Below are 16,415 nucleotides of genomic sequence, written 5' to 3' on the forward strand. Positions count from 1 at the left end.
AGAGGTGGTCGGAGGCCACGTCCTTTTCTCCACCACCCTGAAGGGACTCTGGGTTATGGTGAAGTATTTGTTCCTTGTTCTTTGTGAGTAGGTGGAGAATGAGAATTCCGTGGTGATAATCTACAACCACAAGATATCAAGTTCAGGGGCAGGGAGACCATGATGTTTGAAAGCCAAGACACACAACCACCTAAGAATGCTTAAACAAAAAGAGCAAGCAATAGATGCTAAACTAATTGATGCATACTCTGGAGATCCAACAACCCCAATTAAAATAAGTGTATGAAATCACCGAAACAGACTGGGGATGAGGGTAACAAGGCCCACCCCCTCACAACTCCCATTCCCAGAGTATTGTACTTTTTGGGCTGACTTATCAGAAGGCGTTATACACCAAACAGCACCAACGATCCAGTGAAAATAGCAGATGTGTAACATACAAAATATCTGTGACAAAACATAACATGACATACTATGGTCCTTTTTATGTTTTGCTGTCTCGTGCTATGAAAAATGTATGTCTTTCTATTGCACCGTAGAAAAACGCAACCACATCCCTGAGATACTTGCCTTGATTCCTGCTGAAAAATCCCCATTAGGATAACGGGCGGATCGCCACCAGCCCGTATGACAGTGGCGATCCGCCGGCCAAAAACCTCCGCCCGCTCTGCATTTCCCCGCCACATTACCATGGCGGGGGGTGGACCCCGGCGGACAGGAAGACCGTCCACCGGTTTTCCGCCAGTAGGCAATCCGCCCGATTGCCTACCGGGCTGTAAAGCAGTTTATATGGTGGCGGTGTCTGGTAGACACCGCCATCCATATTACCAGGCAAGCGGGGACCTGCGTTGCCGCCACGGAAAGGCAGGCAGTTTCTGACATTGGGGGCCGTAGCGGGCCCCCAGGGATTCTGGGTGGTGCACATGGGAGGTACTTATGGTATCCCCCTGCAGTTCCATGCACAACATGGGATGTAGGGGACCGCCACACCCATTTCCCACAGGTATGGTGGGCGGACAAAGTCCGCCCGCCATACTAATGTGCCCATCCTGCATTCCCAACATTGTGGCGGGCGGTGCACTCAGCACCGCCCGCCACAATGCCAGGAACAAGACAATAATGTTACCACACTAACAGAGTAAATGAATACAATAACCAGGTTTTTTTAGTCAAAAGATTATTATTTTCTTGAAGACAAAAAAAATTTATATTTGATTTAACAGGGTACAAAAAAATGCATTTCAAATATACAAGGGGTATTTCATACACTCCTATAATACATAAGAAAGAGAGTCCAAACTGCTGAAATAAAGCAACACAATGACTTCAGCTCCAAGATAAAATGAAAATCAATCGTGATTGATGACTAACGTGCAGAATTGGACTCAATAGTCGACGTTTTGGTCTTTGCGAGATTATTTCATAAGACCATCATCAGGACATAGGCTTTATGCATCTAAGTGATGACCCTTGCACACCATGTAGAGTCCACTTCCTAATTGGGTCAGTGGTATTGGCTGATGTAAATCAGGTGGTGGGGACACTGTCAATATTAGATTCAGGAGCATAAATGTAGAAAGTACTTAGGATGTAGTTAGAAAGAAACAGCCACCATTCAATTTCAAGAGGTTTACTACTTCAATTGTAGCTGGTGTGACGTCACGATTTGTCAAGTTGTGTAGCGAGGCAGCAACGTTGTCTGCGTCTGCGGCGAACAGCGTATTTTGGCTAGCTATTAGCTGCTATTGCCAAAATACGCTGTTCGCCGCAGATGCAGACAACGTTGCTGCTTCGCTACACAACTTGACAAATCGTGACGTCACACCAGCTACAATTGAAGTAGTGGTCTTATGAAATAATCTCGCAAAGACCGAAACGTCGACTATTGAGTACAATTCTGCACGTTAGTCATCAATCACGATTGATTTTCATTTTATCTTGGAGCTGAAGTCATTGTGTTGCTTTATTTCAGCAGTTTGGACTCTCTTTCTTATGTATTATAGGAGTGTATGAAATACCCCTTGTATATTTGAAATGCATTTTTTTGTACCCTGTTAAATCAAATATACATTTTTTTTGTCTTCAAGAAAATAATAATCTTTTGACTAAAAAAACCTGGTTATTGTATTCATTTACTCTGTTAGTGTGGTAACATTATTGTCTTGTTTTAGAAATAATTTTCTCAGCCACTAATGTTTAGTAGTGTGGGTTCTTAATAAATTAGAGTCCCCTATTTGCTGCTATTAACAAATTGAACAAAGTCCCTTGCTGGCCCAAGGGTATACTGGGTTTCTCACCTTGTCTTCAACTACAATGCCAGGAAGGCATGTTGTGCACTTCCATGCACAACATGGCAGGCACCGCGCAGTGCCTGCCATGTTGTGCATGGAACGGTCTTTCCATCCACCGGGTCCACCCACCATGGTAATGTGGCAGGGGGAAATGCAGAGCGGGCGGAGGTTTTTGGCGGGCGGATCGCCACTGCGACCCGCCCGTTATCCTAATGGGGCCCTAAGTATGTGTTACTTCTCCCTTTTAGGGAGACTTCTAGTCTTCTTTAGCACCAGGATTTGTCAGCTGGTGCTCCTAGACATGTGAGTTAGCACCCATGCAAAGGAGCCCTCTGGCCATAGTGGGTGCTATGTTTGTACATTATATGTATCTAAAGAACAAATCCTTATACTGAAACATACTGCCCGTCTTCAATTATTTCATATCTGGTCTTTCATACTGCACACCTTATGTCCTGTGCTTGCACACAGTTTCCAATTCTCATGCTTTCACATTCATGTACCAGTTGCCCCTTCTGTCACAACTATTCTTTTGACCTATCGCCCTCCACCACTGTATGTCACATCCAGGCTTCCATACTGTCAAAACTAGTCTACGGTGCTGTTTGCCGTGTCTTACCTTCCCTGCTGGATCCAGAACTCTCTGTGTTCAGGGTGTGATCCAGGTCCTCTGGAGATACTGCAGGGGGAACATAATAGTAGGTCAATGCAGAACGGTAGTAATGCTATTTGGAGAACATGATCTACTGATGGGAAAGCTCTAGGACATATATTGCACATAATTTCACCTCCCACATTGGGTTTTCACATAATTTACAGACTATGTTGCACCTGTTCTTTCTCTCTCTAGATTTAACTCATATACATTGAAGTCTGCAACCCCCTGTTTCCCAGTAGGAATCATGCTGCAGTTATGCAAGACCTTGAGAGACTTCCACACCTACTCTTCCTGCAACTCAGTAAGCCCATCAGACATCACCCTCCATTTCAGAAGAAAAGGGTTCTTTTCTGTAACAATAGCTCACTAGCCTGGGTATCCTCTCTAACTCCCTACAGTCAATCCCCTATAATGCCGTTCTCATTGTGGGGAAGGGGAACTTGGGCTAATACATTGTGCATTGAATTTGGCACACCTTGCTTTTAAAAATCTATATTGCACCGTTTTTATTGAACTTTTTTAACTTGAAAGCCACCGCTTAGGCAGACTACTTTTTGCATTACAGAGACACTTGGAGACGCCATTTTGGTTATCGCTCCAGTCTCCTGGCGTCTTATATAAAACGAGACCCTATGCACAGATGCATGGTTAGCGCTGCACATGACCTCCATTCTCATTGTGGGGAAGGGGAACTCAGGCTAATACATTGGGAATTGAATTTGCTCACCTTGCTTTTAAAAATCTGTATTGCACTGTTTTTATTGAACCTTTTTAACTTGAAAGCTACTGCTTCGGCAGATTGCTTTTTTTCACTACTTAGACACTTGGAGATGCCATTTTCATTAGCCCTCCAGTCTCCCAGGGTCTTCAATAAAATGAGACCGGATGATTGGATGCGCCGCTGGCATGCTGAAGCCGCGCCATGGGCAAGCCCGTCTGCGCACGTCCAACCAGGACAAGGGGACAGGTATTCCACATCTTCTAATGTAAGTAAGATTATGTATTCCATTAATCAACTCTTAGCATTGCGGGGATTGGTGAATAATAATTGTTTCCATTCAATGTGCCTACATAAGGAAGCAGTATCATGCTGTCAGTGCTCATTTTCACCCCAACTGACCACTACCCCTAACCCCCCCTTAAGTCCTAAATTAACTTCAGAATGTATTTAATCAATTGTAGATCTATCCCCAAACACAAATTAGAAATTTTTAGCTTCCTCAAAGAAGAACGACCTGATGCGTTGCTTTTAACGGAAACATGGCAACATGCTGACTTGAGCCGGACCTTGTCCAAACTCTTCCTCAAGGCTACCCCCTTAAACATAGAAATCATGAACTCAGTAGAGGCACAGATATTCTGAAGGATGATTGTAACTGCAGCATTAAAACCGACCTAATGGCTGACTGCGAAAGCTTGTCGTTCGCTATTTCATTAACGCCCATTAACACATTCTCAGGTATCCTCATCTATAAACCTCTGGGCCTTTATGGCAAATTTCTTCATTCTCTGCCAGAGTGACCCCTAATATGGCTAGTAGACCCAATTTCCCTTTACTAGGAGACTTCAACATACATGTGGATGAGCCCCTGCATCCACAAGCCTCCTCTCTGCTTCCAGATATGGCAGTCATTCAGCTCACACAGAGGGCGGTGGGGCCCACTCATGACAAAGGGCCTATGCTTGACACAGTTTTGTCTAATGACGAACGACTCAGAGTTTTCTTCCCATTTCCAGTAATCTGGTTGGACCATTTCCTGATCCCATTTCCAGTAATCTGGTTGGACCATTTCCTGATCCCAATAACTTGGGAAGTGGGGTCATCATCGTGTTACTACAATTCCGTTCATGGCAAGGACCGCATGTGTTCCAGACTGTCATTAGAACATTGGAAACAATCCCTTATTGACCTCAGACCCTCTCTAGATGAATATCCTACCACTGCATATGACAAGTTTTCTCGTTGGATTGCATCTTCTCTGGATCAGATAATTCCCCAATGAACTCTTACCAGATGAGCTAAGGAAAAAACGTCCACTTGGTATATAATCCCTAGTTGCGTGATCTAAAACAAAACTTTAAGCGAACAGAGAGAATATGGAGAAAAAAGTATGGGGGAAGCAAGTAAGCAGAGTTATAGACTTGCCATTAAAATCTATAAAGTAGAAATTGTTAAAGCACAAGGACTGTACTTTGAAGAAAAAATTAAGTTGGCAGGAAACTCCCCACGGGAAATTTTCACATTGCCAAAAATACTTAATCCTTCCACTGGTATTAACTCAGCATTGCAACCTAGATTATGCAATGATTTGCCAGCTTTTTCCACAAGAAAATTCAATACAGTTATTATCTAATTCACTCTGCCACTCCCACAGTATTGCCTGGGTGTGAAGACCCTCACCTGCTCCCCACTGATATTAGACTCGTGGAATTTCTGGAAATGGATCCTCTCAAGCTTTCAGAGATCTTCCACCAAATTAAATCAGGCTTCCCCTCTGACCCGGCCCCCTGCACGTCTTAGCCAAAGTCACTGAAGTGATTCTTCCTGCTGTTCTCAAAGTTATAAATCTCTCTTATCACTTGCGAAGTTCTTGTGGCCTGGAAACTCGCTATGGTCAAAGCGTTGTTAAAAAAAACGAACCTGGATCCTTTGATGCTAGGGAACTACCAGCCCATCTCTTGCCTTCCATTGATTAGCAAGAAATCGGAAAAATATGTCAACCAGATTGTCTCTGACCGTTTAGAAAGTCATAACCTACTCCACTCTACTCAGACGGGATTCAGACCCCAACGTAGCACAGAGACTGTTCTCTTAGCAGTGGTTGAAGAATCTAAAAGATTACTTGACCAAGGAGGATCGGCTGCTATCATCCGGCTCGATCTGAACTCTGCGTTTGCACGGTTAATCACAACACACTTATGTAAAGATTAATGAACATGGGAATCTCGGGGATTGCCCTCACATTGCTTGAATCCTTCCTGAAAGAAAGGGCTTTTCAGGTATTCAAAGACGGTAGTCTCTCCGACAGCCTGCCACTCAAGTGTGGAGTCCCTCAGGGATCCTACTTGAGCCCCACACTATTTAACGTCTATATGAGACCTTTGGCAGACATTGTTCACCATTTGGGATCTTGATAGTCACCTATGCTGATGAAACTCAATTGATATTCTCTCTAAACCCAGCACAAGACCCCCTCCTTGGAGGTCTGCCTCGAGAAGGTGGCAAGTTGGATGGAACACTCCTGTCTCAAACTCAATGGAGACAAAACAGAGCTTATGATCCTGGGCAACAATCTTAAGCTGGATCGGGTACTGGACTGGCCAAGCTGCTTAGGCCCTCCCCTCCACCCACAAATTCCATCAAGAGTCTTGGCGGCATATGGCTAGATAAGTCCTTTAAATTCAACCATCAGGCAGTAAAGCTTGCGGCCACCTGCTATGGTCTACTCAGAATGTTGCGGAAGATACTCCCTTTTCTGCCCTTTACTGCTAGGCGACTAATGGTCCAGGCCCTCATTTTATCCAGATTGGATTATGGTAACCGCCTTTACCTGGGATCCCAAAAGGAACGATTAGGAAACTTCAGGTGGTCCAGAATTGTGCTGCCAGATTGTTGCTTGACAACCCTAGGTCGCAGTCTGTCAGACAGGCCTTAAATTCCCTGGACTAGTTGCCTGTAGATGAGAGAATTAGGTTTAAGTCTCTTTGCATTGCCCACAAGGCCTTGTGGGGCAATGGTCCTGTGATCTCTCCATCCTAGCTTTCCTTCAATCTCCCTCACAGAACACTGCACTCCTCTTCTGTTCATCTAGCTATTATTCCCCGCATCCAAAGGGAAAAAGTGGGAGGACGATCCTTCTCATACAGAGCTGCCTTACTCTGGAATGCCCTCCCCTTGCGTTCCGAAAACCGGCTGCTCCCCTTCAGGAAAGGGCTTAAAACATGGCTCTTTCAAAACATATTGCAGTAACAGGATACCTGTCCCGTTGAGAATTATGTGCGGTTACTTCCAGCGTAAGGATGCCTATGGGTAGCCATAAGCTCTAAAAGTGCTAATAATAATAATAATAATAATACCTTACCAACATTAGGCACACAACAGAAATTGATACAAAAAGTGGGAGAAGTATTCAAAGGATATGAATTTGGTGGCGAAAACGCTTATAAGACAAAGAAAGGTTTCAGACCTTTAGTAAACATTTACTAACAAAGACAATTTTCACTTATTCATAAATTATTAAAACTACTGCACTGTTGATTTAGATTCAAGGATGTCCTGAAGATGATACCATTGATCGAAAAATGCATCTTCTATTTTTGTTTCTAGTACATGATTCACTTCAAATCAATATGTTTTTTAACACAAACAGCTTCCTTTCTGTAACTTTTCCCAGGGTTATGAGTTTGTGTAAGAGAAGATGCTGGAGAAACATCCTACAACCGGATGGTGAGGTTGATCAATGTATGAGACTTAAGAAAAGGAGGGATGACGGGAAATGGCCTTCTTTTGGATGGCACGGCAAGTGGCCGTACTCTCTCCCAGAACGAAGGTTACAAACAGCAACAGGAACCACAAGACAGACAAAGGGGAAACAAGGCTAAAAAGAGACTGGCCACAGTAATTATTATTTATAATAGGGATGTGGGTGAGTTGAAAAGCCATGTCTATGAAACCCTCAAATGTGATCCTTACCTCTTTCCTCCTCCAGGACACCACTGTCCCCGCTGACTGGACGGGGAGCACCTGGTGCAGCCTCCTCCCCCGAACGTTCCTGCCAGCCTTGTCGCCTCTGCCGGAAGCGCTCTCGAGGTATGCTGGCCCTGTCGCCTGGGCTGAAGGATTGCGTACCCGACAAGCGAGAGCTGAGCTTGCGAGTATGCACATGGGCATGGAGGCGGTGTGGGTCCAAAGTGATGGCAGCAGTGCTGGCCCGGCGCAGAATGACAGGGGAGCTGGGGGCACTGAAAGGCCCACCCTTGGCACCTGGAAAAAGGGTACATAAAAATCTAGTTCAAGAATCTGGGTGAAGGTACATAAAAATCTAGTGCAAGAATCTGGGTGAAGACGGAATTGTCTGCAAAAAATACTTAATGCAAGTATGGGTACAGCACAGCACCAGAATAGATAGCACAAGCATATTTCACACACAAATTAGGCACAAAACAACTACTTCATGAATACAGAGTTGTTACACAATGTTGTGTCCCGACTGGGCACAGCTACAGAAAAGGCATTGAAAATGTGTTGTAGTTAGCCTGTGTTTTCTCCACAAGCAAACTTTACTAAATTCGTATGCTGTGTAGAGTCCCTGGCAATTTTGTGCTACACAAAACTCTGCAATAAACTGTTATCAACGAGTTAAGAAAGATAGTAAAGAAAACTATTACTCACTAGTAACCATAAAAGTATATTTTTTCAGACTTACGGTAATGTGATAGGTGGAAGGCCATGAGTGTAACACTTTATGTCACAATCACAAACGGCCAGGAAAGATTTTTGGGAGATATGACAGGGCTTTCATCTGACCTTTAATGATCAATCCAAATCTGGCTTCACTAGACTTGGCCAGAATTCAAGTCTTCATGTTCTACTCCATCAAGCAAGCAACCAGCTCAATCCTTAGTCTGCTATGAGTGACTAGTCAATTCACCACTTAATTCCCGGGGCCATACTCCTCTGCTCTTCTTCCATCAACAATATGTAGAATGGATAGTCCTTGGCACTGTAGCCACGTCAGACTATATGTCTGACACTGATTTTCTGACACATATTCCATGGGGGAGACTGACAATTGGGGCTCCTCCTGCAAATCTCTATAGTTTCTCTGGATTGGCCCCTCCAATTCTCTCCCTGAGTTTAAGAGTTGTTTAACAGTAGAGCCTGAGTGGTGGCACACCTACAGTTTAAGTTAGCTTTGATGAATATATGTAAGGAATAATAGCTAAACTTGATGCTTTGAACCCCAACTTTTACAGAATGCCATATCACTTGGAATCATCCTGGATACCAACATCACCCTCAAGGAACACACTGCCAAATAAAAAGAGAACTTGGTATCAGCTAACTCTTCTAAAGAAAGTGTAACCATTTCTTACAGTAAGTAAGTTCAGAACTGCTGTTCAAGCCCTCGTACTCCTGCATCTGGATTGTGGTAATGCCATGCCTCATGGCCTCATGGCCTCCCAGACTCCACACTGGCACCACAAAAGGACATCCTGCAAGCTGCAGCATGTCTCATCCAGGGCCGGAAGAAATATGATCACATCACCCCCATCCCGATGAAACTCCAGTGGCTCCCTTGGCAACCCATACCATCTTCAAAACCAGCTGCATACTTTACAAAGCCATCAAAACCAGAACCCCCGCTTATCTTGCAGACAAGCTCATTATCCTACACGGTTCTCGGCACACCTGCAGCGAAGAAACCATCAGACTGCAGACTACGATAAGTAAAATTAGAGGAAAATAGGGCAGCAGTCCTTTTCCATCATGCCAACCCGATCTTGAATAATATCCCCGTACCCATCTGGATCGTCGTGATCCTGCTCCAATTTAGGAAAGAGTTAAAGACACACCTCTTTAAAGAACACCACATCACAGTGCATCAGTTCACAAATCAGCTACCTCTCCTGTCGCTTGTGACTTTATGCTTGTTTTTGACCATGTACAATGCTCCGCTGCCTCTTGGCTGGGTTTGCACTATAGAAATATTACATACATACTAGTATGTACAGTCCACGCTTGTAGCCTGCTTTTTGATGTTTACTGGTAGCCTGAGTTGCTTGTCTCAATCACACGTCATCCACTTGAGCCCCTCTCCTTCCCCTTCTCTCCGTAAACCACTGTAAAGTCAAGTTTGTGTGGTAGGTGTGGATTCAATGTTGATGTTGCAGGGAGGCCTTGGTGTGTTCTACTTTCCTGGATGAAGCCAAGTGCAACACTTAGAACAATGGTGGGGCGTGACCATTGCTGCACAGCCTCTATGGAATCCCATGTCCTGAGCTACAGGAGACTCAAGAGCCCTGCAACTGCCAATGATTGGCCAGAGGTTGACTGGCTCTAATCTACAAACCTAAAACAACATTATGAGATGAGTCCGCCCCTTGTGACTCCATACCGTTTTCACTGCCACACCTTAAACGCCAATATATACGTTCCTGGAATTAATGTTTTCCCTTTTCAGCAATATGCAGGGGTCACAGAGACGGACCCATGAGAGGCTGCAGAATGCGGGCTAGGTGGTTATTACTGAGCCCATGTGAACAAGATCTACCCACAGTTAGAAAAAAAACTACGTTTTACAAGGGTTTCCTTATGTTTATTCAAATCGGTTCAAGCTTACCTTATGCAAACACAAGTGCAGAAGCCACAGACAAAGCTTCCTCACACAGAAGAAAAATGTGGCATAGGCAGCAACCAAAGCCAACTGCCATCTCCCACGTGTATATATACAGCACAGGTAGCAGATGCGCGAAATTCCCAGATAAATAGGGTCTTACAGATAACCACTCACCCCTTTCTCTCTGTACTGGTGTATGCTCCATTCCTTCTTGGTGTAGCAGTGTCACCAGATTATCAGTGCTCCCCAACTCCATGGCTGGGACACGCCACCTGTCGCGCCCCCCCTCCTTCCGTGGCTTGATAAGTTTCTTCATTTTATCAGCAATCCAGTTAGTTTTCCTATATGGGAAGAAAAAGCAAACACATTTCTGATAGAAAGTAGGAGGCATGCATGAAGGTGACACTTACCACCAACAATTTGTTTGTACATTTGAGTCTATTAAAAATGCCTTATATAATCCTGCCAGCTGGTGGCTCGATTCAGAAAAAAACACATTTAAACATTTAAAAAGTGACCTTGGGGAAATAACTGGGCAGTGCCATCTTAAAGATTTTTGGGGCCAAGGGCAAGAAATACTTTGGAGCAAACTGTTCAGCACAGCGTTGACTTTATTGCCCATTTTCAGCTATTTAAGGACCTCATGATACCAAAGAATGTTGAGTTAAACATTAAACTCTGAAAAACTGGAGGACAGATCAAGTTGCCAAGTGTGTACAAGCAAAATAAAAACAAAGCATTGATTTTTGAGCTTGGGTCAAGATGTCTTTTTGGTCTTGCAACAATAATATTTTACTTGTAATTGAGTATCAATTAAGCATGTTCCTCCAATTGCGCAAAAGATGCAGTAAGTGTGACTTGGTGTATGTTTGGTGGACCAGTGCATAAGATTAAAATAAGACCTTTGCATATTGGGGGCGTGGCTAAGCACGCAATGGCGACGGCCGTCTTTGGGTAGAGCTCCGATCCGAGCTCCCCTTGCTCAGGCCATATCTCCGCCACACTTATCCTAATCCGGCCTAAACTACTGGCGGAGCAACATTGGGGTTCCAGCAGCTGCCCTGGGAAGTTTGGTGCTGATCGGCCGTCGCTGGCCGCACCGGGGCCGCCGCGAGTGTTGCTGCCGCACAGGTGGTGCCCAGCCCGGCGTGGCAGTCTACGAGGAGCCGGGGATTGGCTCCGCCCACAAGGCCCCAATACCGCGGCACACGGAACGGAGCGGTAGCGAGGGCATGAAGACACCGTCGCCAGCGCAGGATCCCGGCGCTGAAGGGGGGATGGCTAATTGGAGCCAAATTTATCCCCTGTGAGGACACCCAGCGAGAGTGCCCCCCCCCAGACCGGGATAACACCTTCACTGAGGGTTGTGCCGGAGAGCACGCTGCGGCCACCACGGGGCGGATGTCCCAGCCTACCATTCCGGCAAGGCAGTGATGAGCTAGTGCCCTGTGCAATCTGGAGGCGCTTGGACGTTGCTGGCCGCACTGCAATTGGCGCTCAGGTTGCCAACACCCTCGTGATACCTGGATCGGCCTGCCAATCTACGCGGTGCCGAGGATCAGCTCCACCCACAAAACCCTGATACTGCGGCGGAGCGGAGGCGGGAGCTCGCGGCGGCTGTCGCCGGCGGGGGATGCCTGGCGCTGTGGTAGAGGTGGCACATTGAGGCTGGGACACGAGCAGAGCGGACACCTAACAGGTATGCCTCCCCTGGTCTGAGAGGCCGCCTTGTTGACAGGGACACTTGGGCATTGCGAAACACTGCCACCACCACGCGGCCTTGACATCGCCAAAAGGTTTATGCACCCCAGAGACTTGCCTGCGCAGACGGGGGGGGCCTATACCACAGCACACGCTAGTGCGGCACATGTGTGAGGCTGCTGGCCTGCTGCCTCCTGGAGATACCTGCCAGGTCCCGGACGAAGACTCATGCTGACTGCTGATCGGCACCCTTGCTGCGCTGGAGGGCAGCGATTGCTAACTCTTCACCCCCTGCGGCTCATCTCTGAGACAGTCCGGATCGGTGTAGGCCATTGGCATTTTACACGCGCGCCGCCTGCACGCAACTTGTCTCGCTGCTCATGTGTGGGGGCACCAGAACTAGACCTGGCGATGGCAGACAAAGGGGAAGAGCGAAAAGTTAATGAAATCGGCGGATTTGGACCAGACGGCGTCCAAATTGGACACGATGCTGGCGGCTATGGAGCGCCTAGAAGAGTCGGTACAACTCACCCGCGCTCCCGGGAAACCAAAATCGATGGCGTTGCCATTGACCTCACGCACCTGCGGGCTGATCATAAGAAGCTGGCGGAACGCACCACCACCCTGGAGAATGCTATGGTTGATCTTACCCCCCGAGTCACGCAGGCGGATAAGCAAGTACAGGACCTCCTCACCAGAGCAGAATTTTTAGAAGACCGCGCTGAGGATGCAGAAGGGAGGGCGCGGAAAACAACGTATGACTCGTAGGAGTACCAGAGCGCTGGGAGGGCAGGGATCCTGCGGCACACATGAAAGCTTGGTTGCGAAACCTCCTACCACCTGGAACATTGTCACCACACTTTGTCATGGAGCGTGCACACCGAGTGCAGACCAGGCCACCTCCGGCGGGCTCTAACCCCCGCCCAATGCTCCTCAGAATCCTGAACTAAAATCATGTTCTTCACCAATTATACGATTCAAGTACAACGCCAAAGACACTCCTTCCTCGCTGTTAAACAACGGCTCCGTCAACTGGGCTTGAAATATTATCTTCTCTTCCCCGCGCGTTTGAGAGTGGTGGCACAGGACAGAACCCACTTCTTTGCCACTCCGGAAGAAGTCGAGACCTGGCTAGACGCTGGGATGGCCGCGGACTCCCGAACGACGCAGTCATCGTCCCCTCTACTGAGAATCAGAGGGCCCCGGTGACGTCGCAGGAACAGGCTGTCACCAGCGCGACGGGTGCGCACAGCGGCAGAGATAAGCCCCCCAGCGGAGCTGATCCATAGTGAACAACAAGATGCCCTCGCGATGATGAGAACATTTATGGACTTCCGGACTTGCAAATGCCCACGGAGCCCCCAGACGTCACTCCACAAACGGCTGATCTGATTCACTGATTGTGTAGCGGACTATTATCAAGTGGCTTCTGGTTACGGAGAGTTTACCACTCGGAGACCAGCTGTGGACTACGCTCTGCCATGACGTTGTGTTGAGCAGTAAGTACTGATATGGTCATTGGGGGGATTGCAGAGCAGTGGACTTGTCCTATAGCTGGGCGACAATGACAGGCCCGGTCCCTCCCTTGATGCGAGAGGTGAAATGGGAGGAGCCTCGCCTTTCAGCGAGACCCGGACATTGAGACTTGTGCATTACGAAACATGGGTTCCTCGGCTGACCACGATGTGTACATTTCCCCTTGGCTGCCTAGAACTGCCTGAGCAAGGAGTTGAGTGACGGACGCACAGGAGACGGTCGCGCCAAGTGCACGGCAACCCCCCTGGAACTAGATGTTCATTGCCTCATTAGAGAGTTTGGACGATGGCATGTTACGCTGTCGCCCTTTTGGTATTATGTATTCGTTTTCCTTTTTGCCTTACGCGTTGGGTGAACTGTGCTTCAATTCTCTTTCTTTTGTGCAACCCTTGAGAGTGCTCGCTAAACTATTTCCTATGACATTGAAAGTGTGGCCTGTGGGGGAGCTGGGCTGGCTGCATGTCGCGGGTGGAAGGGAGGGTAGAGGTAAGATGATCCATCGGAAGCATAATGTCAGCGATTACAATTTGTACATGGAATGTACGCGGTATGCACACACCAGCGCGTAGTTATCAGATCTACTCTTACCTTAGACGACATCACATTCAAATAGCTTTATTACAGGAAACGCATTTGGCGGGCGTGGAACTGCAGGTGCTGCACCGTAGGTGGCGGGGGCAACTGTTTGCTACTGGATATTCGGCATATGCCCGCTGGGCACTAATATGGGTGCGCCCGGGAACCCCACTCGCGGTCACGCACTCCCAGGTGGAACCCGACGACAGATATGTTGTAGCACATGGTAAGCTAGATGGCCAGCTGATTGTTCTTGCATCACTGTATGCCCCAAATACTGACCAGGAGAACTTCTTCACACGCCTGTCTATGATCCTAGCGCCCTGGCACGGTGTGGTGTCCCTTTAGTACTGGGGGGCGATTACAACTGCATCCTAGACACTGATCTAGATTGCTCCTTTCCACCCCTTGCTGGAGCACCGGTACATGGGGCCATGAAAGCACTAAAGGCCTGGGCCGCACAATGGGACCTACGTGATGCCTGGCGGAGTCGTAATCCACAAACTAAAGTATACTCTTATTACTCAGGTGCGCATACACTGCATGTAAGGTTGGACAGATACATGTTAACGAGCGACCTGCTCCCTCACGTTGGGGACACTTACTACATGGGCCGAACACATTCTGACCATAACCCTCATATCCTGGACTTAGCTTGAGAGCGCCCACACCCGCCTATACCCACCTGGAGGCTCCAACCTGCTTTATTGTTGGATGCCCCGTTCTGCGACTCGCTGTCGTCCAGCATTGTACACTATCTAGAGGAAAACACCCATACAGCTTCTACCCCCCAAATTGAATGGGATGCTTTTAAAGTTCTCACTAGGGGTCACTGTTTGGGCACGCAGGCGGGCATGCAGAAGCAGTTGGATGGGGCACTAGCGCACATTGAAGCCGACTTACTTGGGAAGGAACAAGAAGCGGAGGGGGGCGACGATGAGTCACTGTTGCAAGCCCACGCGGAACACGAGCGTCTATTAGACAGGCTGAAACATTTAAACTATGCTGCCCACTCAGCACGCACTCATCATCTATGAGACAAACCAGGCAAACTACTGATGTGGTTGATCAAGCAGGACGCTATGGCATCACCGGTGACGTCAATAAATACCATGCAGGGTGTTGCAGTGTACACGCAGCGAGACATTCATGGGGCCTTTGTGGAGCATTATGAGGCTCTGTACCGCTCTAAGTTACAGGTTCCTGCTGCTAGCATAATTGAGTACTTCTCTAATATTACCATGCCCACATTGACAGATGCGCAGCGCGATGAATTAGGGACCCCACTTGCACCGGATGAATTGCGCACAGTCATATTCTCCCTCTCTAATGGTAAGTCCCCTGGCCCGGATGGACTGCCTGCAGAGTTCTATAAGGCCTATTCTGTAATCCTGATTCCGGAACTCCTCAGGGTGTATGCAGCAGCTATCGCTGATTCTTCCCTTCTGTCTACGCTTAATGAAGCCACCCTAATATCCCTCCCGAAGCCTGGTAGAGACAGCACATGCCTGGGCTCCTATCGCCCATTGGCCCTCCTAAACACAGATGACAAAATCCTAGCCTCTGCACTGGCCCAGCGATTGGCCCCTCTGGTACCTAGCCTTGTCCATGGCGACCAGAATGGCTTTGTTCCAACTCGTAGCACTTCTCTTAATATCCGGCTCTTGTTTAGGGTGCAGAGTTTCGCCACAAAACAATGGCCTCACTCGGGATGCTTGGTGCTCGATCTAGAGGAAGCTTTCGACTCTGTAGTGTGGCCCTACCTAGTAGCAGTGCTGCAGAAGTATGATCTTGGAGACGACTATATCCAAATGGTGGAGCTACTGTATCGGAGGCCCACAGTGCGGGTTCGCACCGGTAGGCTGCTGTCGGATACCATTCGTGTTCGGAGGGGGACCAGGCAGGGGTGTCCTTTATCCCCCCTGCTCTTTTCCTTCGTGATGGAGCCGCTAGCGGCCATCCTACGTGAACGCGATATGGATTGGGGGATCCCCCTAGCAGACGGTCTGCATACAGTGTCCTTGTATGCCGACGACCTACTACTGTATGTCAGGGACCTGACCCATTTCCCATTAGTCATGTCTGATATATTCCGCACCTTTGAGTCAATGTCAGGACTTAAAGTCAACTGGGCCAAATCTGGAGTGTATTCCTTCAACGCAGATAAGCCCGAATGTGCCATCACAGTTAATGGCGGGCGCCTGACCTGGCACCCTACCATGTTCCGATATCTGAGAATATATATCTATAGAACCATCACGGATGTATTGGAAGGCAATCTAGTGCGGGCGATCTCCTCCTTGCAAGCACAAA

At 47.7% G+C, this 16,415-nt stretch overlaps 1 protein-coding gene across 1 annotated transcript in view; it reads right to left on the minus strand.

Annotated features, from left to right (window-relative positions):
* LOC144781589 (protein Daple-like) overlaps window positions 1–16,415 on the minus strand; it is a 316,346-nt gene that overhangs the window by 14,212 nt on the left and 285,719 nt on the right. The window contains exons 25-27 of the mRNA XM_078660504.1: window positions 10,464–10,630; window positions 7,643–7,933; window positions 2,911–2,970 (exon numbers count right to left, since the gene is read on the minus strand). Of these exons, the coding sequence (XP_078516630.1) occupies window positions 2,911–2,970; window positions 7,643–7,933; window positions 10,464–10,630 (518 nt within the window). The remainder of the gene's footprint in view (window positions 1–2,910; window positions 2,971–7,642; window positions 7,934–10,463; window positions 10,631–16,415) is intronic.

This window comes from Lissotriton helveticus, chromosome 9 (assembly GCF_964261635.1).
Source record: "Lissotriton helveticus chromosome 9, aLisHel1.1, whole genome shotgun sequence".
Lineage (NCBI taxonomy): Eukaryota > Metazoa > Chordata > Amphibia > Caudata > Salamandridae > Lissotriton > Lissotriton helveticus.